This window comes from Convolutriloba macropyga, chromosome 7 (genome assembly GCF_964194025.1).
Source record: "Convolutriloba macropyga chromosome 7, txConMacr16.3, whole genome shotgun sequence".
In the NCBI taxonomy this organism is placed as follows: Eukaryota; Metazoa; Xenacoelomorpha; order Acoela; family Convolutidae; genus Convolutriloba; species Convolutriloba macropyga.
In genome coordinates, this window is record NC_134474.1 from 67,311,308 (window position 1) to 67,319,649 (window position 8,342).

General features: G+C 36.5%; 1 protein-coding gene across 1 annotated transcript; it reads right to left on the reverse strand.

Moving 5' to 3' along the window:
• Positions 1-694: 694 nt before the first annotated feature.
• On the reverse strand, positions 695-4,806 carry LOC142342472 (uncharacterized). Its single transcript, XM_075393809.1, has 3 exons — positions 3,206-4,806; positions 2,467-2,624; positions 695-871 (listed from the first exon to the last, which is right to left on the reverse strand). The coding sequence occupies exons 1-3, from the start codon at positions 4,408-4,410 to the stop codon at positions 696-698; spliced, it is 1,539 nt and encodes a 512-aa protein (XP_075249924.1). The 5' UTR covers positions 4,411-4,806; the 3' UTR covers position 695.
• Positions 4,807-8,342: the final 3,536 nt, after the last annotated feature.

The window sequence follows — 8,342 nt, forward strand, 5'->3', positions numbered from 1 at the left end:
TAAAGAGTAAAAAAAACTCTTTTACTCACTTTAAAATGTTGCTTGATACCTGGCGAAGTTTCCAAAGGACTCTTGAAATGAATTCGAGGCCAAAAAGAAGGTAAGAATTAATTTTCCGGTTCATGTAACAATATCAATAATTTATAAACTAATTTATAAATTAGAAAAAAAAGACTAGGAGGGGGCAGGCAATGGGACGAACTGTCCTGCAAATTCTGCCAAATACTCGACCAAAAAATCTCAAAAAGTTTCAGATTTTAAACCAATGTAACAAGATTTCAATGATTAGAGATCAAGGAATTCAAAATTTCTGAACGTACTCTAAGTTTTTCCTATGGATTGGAGTTGCGACAAAATGCCGTACTTTTCGAAGCTTTTCTAGTTTTTTAGAGCATTAGAAAACTCATTCATAATTTTGCCAGGAATCAGAGCTTTTAAGATTCTTGCAATAACTTGTAAGATTTGACTAATCAAGTGAAATTTGAATCATCTTGCAAGGTTAGGATCATATGAAAAAAATCAGGTTAGGATCATGCAAAAAAAGACTTCAATCATCTTGCCAGATTTGAATCGTCTTGCAACAATCGTTCAAGATTTCGACAATCTTTCAAGACTTGAGTCCTCGTACAACATTTTGATCCCCTTATAACTAGAGCTTGTAAAAATGCATGTCAAAGGATCGTCGGTTGACGCTCTCATTTCTTGGCTGCTTTCCTGTTGAGATCCTGATATGCTATTGGAGTTGGAGCTCCACAGCAGTTGTTGTAGTTAAGATTGTTCCTCTCTTTGCTCTTCTCAGCTGTTTTCCCATCCTTCGTCTTGGTCGTCTTTGTCCTGAGTGACGTCATCGGGTATCCTCCGTGATCGCCACCTATTAGAGGAACTCCGCAACAAGTACCTCCTTTGTTACAGTTCTTTTCCTTAGTTTCAGATATTTTCCTTAGTTTCAGATCTTTTCCTTAGTTTCAGATTTTTTCCTTAGTTTCAGATCTTTTCCTGAGTTTTTAGAAATCTTTTCCGTAATTTACACCCCATGCTATGCGACCACAATTACAAACGCGTGCCATCATAGAGCGAGTACTTATGTTTTAATATATCACATGCTCACGGGGGTTGCAGATAATAAACACCCATTAAGCGTGAGGGGGGTAGAGAGAGTCGCAAACGGGAAACATCCAAGTTTTACATTGCAACTAGCAAGTATTAGTGGTATAGCTATGTTATGATTTCTTTTCAATTATGTAGCAAAATCAGATTTTCTTCAAAATTCCCGGAAAATGTCGAAAAAATTATCAAATTGATCTGGCTGCAAGCGCCCAACAGTTTTGTAATCACAATTGAAACATAGCCGGCAGATTGCCAGAATAGCTGCGAAAGAATAGACCTGCGTGCCATATAATAGAGATAGAAACAGATACAGATCTAAATTGAAAAAAAATTGACGCCGCTCAAAAAACTAGGCTAAAAAACATTCAGCAATAAATTAATAAAGCTTGTTAAAATTCATTCCACAGAAGCCTCTTATTAGGTACCTTTACTGCACATAGTTCCTTTGACCTTAAACAAATTCAAATTAAACTTAAGTTTTAAAGTGCAAAAGTCATTTTATTGAGTGAGGTCAGTCATGTATGATCAAAATCTAATCACGCAAATAACCTAAAATCTTTCGCCAAAGCGAGTGAGAATTGACGTCACGCGCGCAAATGCCGTTAGTGAGAAGAATAAGTCATTCAGAAAATTTGACTTTTTCAGCTTTGCGGTGTGAACAAATGTAAAACGAAAAAAGAGCGTCAGACGACGAAACAAAAAAACATAGCAGGACAAGTCCTGACGGACAATTCAAAGAATTTTCATTGACTAAAAAACTAGACCTAAAACGGACTATGAATGGACTGGAAAAACCATTTAGAAAAAATCCGATCCAAAAAATTGAAAAAAGTAAAATCAAAGTGAAATCGCCGCATGTGAACAAAAAACCAATAGCGAGAAAGCGAAATTTTGGTCAAACACCGTTTTCTCACTCTACTTTAAATTTGGAGCGAAAAAATTTCACGCCGCAAAACCACTCGCTTTTTCGCTCCACTTCCTGTTTCGGCGTGACCAAAATCACTACTCCAATTTGACTTTCAAAATCATGAAAATGTGTGAACAGATCTTATAAAAAAGACAGCGCCCCAATACAATTCAAATTCTTTGAATTGTAAAAAACCCAAGAGCACCGCAATATAGCTACGCTCAGCTTACAGCTATAAACAGGAAATAATTTTTTCTATCAAAATCTAAGTTGAACAAAGTGTTTTTGTCAAAGCCAGTTTTTGTCAGTCTTACGCATTATTTGCATTTAACTGTTCTCTCAACTTTTTTTTCTTTTTTTTTATCAAGCTGCAACCAATTATCAAGCTTAACAGAGGCATGCTGTGGCGAAGCTGCCGCGTAGGTCCGGTTGTTTATCGGTGGTTAGTGTACCTTGGTCCGGCTCGGCTACATCGGGGTGGTGGTTGTGGTGTGGGTGGGTATGTGAGGATGTGGATGAGTTGGAATTGGAATCGCAGGAACAGAAGAGGAACATGAGACACCTCACAGGTTCACAGAGGAAGGATTCGGTTAGACACGCACAGGAACACCTAACAAAAACAAAGATGAGCACTGCAATACACAAATTTGGGCACCCAACAATTTCTGCAAGCAGTTGTCAAAATCTGAGTATGATCAGTATTACCTTTTTAACTTTGTCGACATTATGAAGATTTCTGTTTACATTATGCAAATTTGCTAGTGGGTGAGCGTATGATTTTTAATTTCGAGGTCTCGAGACTTTCTACCGTGAAATGAACATAAAATTTCTTCAAAAATTGAGCAACGGAATTTCAAATGCAATAGAACGTTGATTCATAATTCAGCCTGGAATCAAATCTTGCTAGATTCTTGCAAAATCTCGTAATATTTGAATCATCTGTTAAGAAAAAAGAAGTCAATCCTTATTTCAAATTTCACAAGCTACCGAAAACAAAAAATTGTAGACTGAACCTTCTTTTTGAAAAACATTGCTTTCACCCAACTTCAATATTTTATATATTTCTTTGTTTATATATTACTTCCTCGGACCATATACAAATCTAATCACTGTCTTTTTACGGTACTCGATCTATCTTTAAGTATCGTTCTCCATCAGCTTAATAATTTATGAAAACTATAGAAAACTAACCTTGCACAGTCGACACTCAACAGTGCGTACAGAAAGGGGTTGAGTGCTGCGTTGAAGTACGTCATTATGATTGACAGGTGCAGAAATGACCTCGGGAACTCGTACAGCTGGAAGGTACTCGACAGGTTGCAGCACCAGAATGGGAAGTGAAGCAGCCAAAAGGCCATCACTACATACGTCAGGAACCGCATCATGTTCACGTGACTACTTGAGTCCTCCGAGGAGCTGGTGGTTCTGTTAGCCGACATCGAAATAGCCGATCTCGTCTTGCTTATAATCCGCGAGTATAAAAACGTGACCAACAGTCCAGGAACTACGTAACTTGTCAGGAATGTCAGAACGTTGTAAAATGTTTGAAAGTCGTACGGCATTTCAGAGTCACACTTGACAAGATCAGTGTCGAAGTTTGAGTAGTAAGCCATTGGGGATGCTATGATAAATGGTACTACCCACAGAAATAATAGGGATAAATTTACGAACCACCTTTTAGAAAAACAATCGCTCATTGGTGTCGAAAAGAACCGAATTGGAAATAATTTACAGTATCTATAAAACGCTATGATAGTTATAGTCCAACAAGAAACATGCAAAATAGCCGCGTCTGTTGTGAAAACTATTTTACATGAAGAGACGCTAAGAAGTTTGAAAATCCGTTTGAATTTCAGGTAAAATCCAGTAACGAGCAGCATCAAGTCAGCAGCTATCATATTCAGAATATAACTTTTAACTATTGGGTTGTTCCAAAATATAATAAAAGCTACGAAAAACGCTAACAAGTTTATAACTACCCCAGATATGAAAAAGAACATTAAAAGGACGTCTATGAAATCCATTTGCTCCGATAGGAAGGTGTTGTTTGAGTTCTGCTCCCCCACCGCTATCGTCGCGGGACGATGGTCTATCATTATGGATTCCGAAGGGAGGTTTTGGGTTGGCAATTTGTGATTGAATATGCTCTTCTGTCTCAGCACCCCACCCCCACCACCGCCGCTGCTGGAACCCCCCGCAAATGGAGACCCGAATAAAAGCTCATTACCAAAAATGAGGTCAAAATGTGCGGATGATGCTAGCGAGGACCCGCCCTTACGAATCAAGAGTGAATTTGCGAGAATGCGAGATGGAAAAGTGGTGCTTAAAAGAGCAAAAGCAATAATTGGCAACAAGAAACGCGGCTTGTTAAGATAACGCGAGGGTTCCGGCTTCATAATTTGAAGATTAAATTTTTATTAAACAAGGTGGCAGCGGGTAAAAAGAAGTAACAAAGAAAAGGCAAAATGGCAAAAATAAGAAAGTAACAGTTCTAGTAGTAGTAGTATAAAATTTATTGTAACTTGAGTAGTACACAAGATGCAGTAATGTCATTATCCTCCAAAAACTAGTTCCAATTCACCCATTGGTTGATTCCATCACAAATTTCTTCTCCCGTTTTTTCTTTTTTCCCAACTACAGAAGGGTACCAACACTACCAAAAAACACTTCACTTTACCTAGCTGTGTGCTTATAAATACGTCATGGTACCACAACCACCAACTCAATTTAGACAAGAAAAGGGAATCAAACAAAATGCACCAATTGCTTTCATTTAGGCTTACTTTCCTACCTACTTACTTCAAATTTAAACAGACATCACAAATACCATACAGCAACTAGTCTTAAATTTAATTTCAAAAAGCTCAGCAACATTAATAAAAATTGCATCTTATCTAAAATAAACCATAATTCCCCTCTCTTATTTCATACCAATCGCATTAAAAGCTATCCTTATCAAAGAAAGGGGAAAAAAATACTTCCCCAATCTGAGTTGAAGGGGCGTAATAATAAAAGGGAATAATTCCATGTTAAAATTAACCAGATTGTAAAACTTAATTAGCGGGGGACTGGCGAGTTTAAAATAAGGAAATAAGAGCGTAATGAGATGAAAGTTAGTCAATGGCTGTTCGCAACATGACTTCCACGCCCATGGAAAAAGTTCCAGTGCAGATAACATTACCAGATTTACACAAGAGAATATATTTTTCCATTTTCTCAAAAGCAATAAAAATGTTGAGAACAATTTTATGAGGACATACTTTAAATGAAATTTTTCTCTTCTTAACAAAAGCGAAAAGCTTATTTTTGAAAACAATTGAAGCTATTGAAAATAGTTGCAGCAGCAAAGCATGAAACAGTTTTTAAAAGAGCCTTTCAAAAACTTCGCATAAAATACCAGCCAAGAGAGTATATTTAACCTCCCACTTTAATTATATCTAGTTCAAACCAGTAATAAAGTTCTCTCCACATCAAATATTGTCTATCTAAGTCTTCAAGCATCCCGCATCGACAAAATGGACCGAATAATAAAATTAATAAGTTCGCTGCAGCGTCATTTTCAAGTAAAGTATAAACTGCAAACGTTAGATAATTATGTGAACAAAACGAACACAAACAGACCACAAACGAATTGCCATTTTGGTTTGAAGAATACCAGAAAAGCGGACGTCTGTGATTAAAATGATATTTAATTGGAAAAATTGAAAACCTGGAAAAAAGTTGCAAAAAGTCATAAAAATTTTTATAGAAGATAAAAATGTGTATGCAAAAAGGTCTTCGGGGGAACTTAAAAGCGCCGTGAAGTAAAAACAATTAATTAGTGCTGCCAGCTGTTCACTTATCGCACAGAGTCTGACCAATATTTGAAATCAATTATGCCAGATTTTGGAATTTTCATCAAAATTAAGCATAAGGATGACACCTTAGTTTCGTTTCGAATTTCAATAGGCTTTGTGCTGTAATCCTAAATAAAAGTTAGGAATTAGCCGAGAGGGCGCTAACAACCTTGTGATACTGTTTTTAATCAACTGTCGTTGCATTTACAATAGTTGCATAACTTACGCCATTGTGCAGCGGACTAGTCTTTTTCCCTATTTTCAGTGAGCAACAGTGGCCAGAAAACCGCGGCGGAATAAAGAAAACCAAGGAGAATAAAGAATATTAATGAGCGTTCGCTCCATCCATCGAAAGCCAAAAAATGGGATCTATTCTGTTTCGGCCCCCCAGCGTGTTTTACGCCCCCCCCCCCCCCCCGTTACAAATTATATGTTGTTATATAGCACGTTACCAAGTAAGAAAATAGCACGTGCACCTGGGGGGCGTAAAAATAAAAGCCCACTAAGCTGGGGGGGGGGGCAAAAGAGAATAGATCCAAAAATTGATTGTTCTAAAATTTGAGCTTTAAAAGCCAGAATTTCTAGAGAGTAGTTGCTTGAAACACACAACTTGAGAGTTTGAACATGTCGAAAATTCATGGAAAGTTCTGGCGATGTATAGGACCTGTCATTTTAAACTTCTGGCACTGCAAACTTCCGTTATTTCATAACGTGCGTATTTTTAGTATAGGTTGCTTGCCTGACTCTGATGAAGTCAAGAATGTCAAAGTGACTTTAACAGGAAACTTGTTTAACTTGGAAACACATACTTGCTTGAAACACAAACTTGCAAATTTGAAACTGGGCAATTTATAAAAGGAAAATTTTAAAATATAAGGAAAATTTTAAAATTTGTACACCAGGGTTTCAATGTGCGATAGGACTCAATTCTCCTCGAGAAATCTGAGCACTTGTTAAATAAAGATTTGGGTCTTTCCTATTATAGCCCCCCAGCTTAGTGGTCATATAACGTATAGCCAGCCCCTTAAGCATGGTAATTATACCATAATGGGGGGCTATAATTTAGTGGGGGGTGGCTATAATAAGAAAGACCCAAAAATTTTAATTTAAAAAAAATGTTCAATCGCGGCAACTGACAAGCTCTGATAGATAATTAATGAAACATGATTTCCCACGGCAGAAGTCATTTACAATTATCCGTTCTACAATTTGTGGCAAGAGTAATGTTTAACTATGGCTTGAGGATAATTGTTCCGACCCACTTGTGGGGGAGGAACTATATACTCAAATGGGTTTTTTTTGTTCAATCAATTTTGGCCGATCGATATATTCATCGTAGAGAAATGTTAGTGGTATCATTAAAAATCTCGTCCAGCGTAAAAATTGAAATTGAAAATTCGATTTTTTTTGAATTTCGTTTTTTTTCGAGGAAATATCGAGGATTAAAGCTTTGTGTGAACACGCGATATTTGGCATGATTTTGTTCCCTTTTAGAGGAATTTTCGAAGTCAAATTACATTTCACGTCAAAAAATTAATCAATTTTGTGTTCCTAATAGACGGAAGGCAATAAGAAGACATCGTTCTGCTCTCATAGGAAAGTTTACTGTAAAAAAATCGAATTCTAATTGAGAGCTCCTTTTGTAGAAAACGTTTCATATTTTTTGTTTTTTTAAGTCACCTAGAGGCTAGTCACTTTTCATATCGATGTTCCGTTAATGACAAACCTCATTTACACTCAAATGAAGCCCAATGAACGAGAACTCGCTTTCAAAGAATCGCTAATGTTTTTTTTGCTTCGACTCTTGAGTTTTCGTAACTTTAACTGAAATTTGATTTTCTTTTTTGGGTATCACAAAAATTTTTGGAGTCCCATGGCATAGACTCGCTGGCTAAATTTGCCTTAGCCAGCGTAATGAGCATTAACTGTTTCGCAATGAGCATTAACTGAACCTATCTAGTGCTTCAAATGGACAGCTAATGGCTGTTAAGACTTTGAAAAAATATTTTCGGAAACTTTTTTCAACATTAAGCAATCATAAACTTATTTTCGTTAACTATAAGGTCTCATTAATTAGAGGACTCCTTTCCTTCCTACTTCAACCAAAATCATTCTGGTTAGCGTTGTTTTCTCCTAACTGAGTCATTTGAATTCAATGCCTCAAGATTTCAAAAAAAAATCAAAATTCTTGGATATTTTTGTATTATTGGTTCCTTTTGAAATCTGAACTTATTATTTTTATATTGATAGCTGTTATTATTATCATAAGACTTTTTGTGATCTCTTATTGATAACCTATGCGTGACAAACATCCTTGTCCTCCCATCGAGGCATAAGTGAGCGTATTTATTGAGATCCGTTGAAAGCTATTAAATTTAAAGTCTGTCAAAAGTTTTTTTGATCATTAACTAACCGCAAACTTATTTTCGTGACCTCAGTTAGTCTTTCGTGAAGTCAGTCTAAGTAATGTCAGGATCCTTTTCAATTCTGCG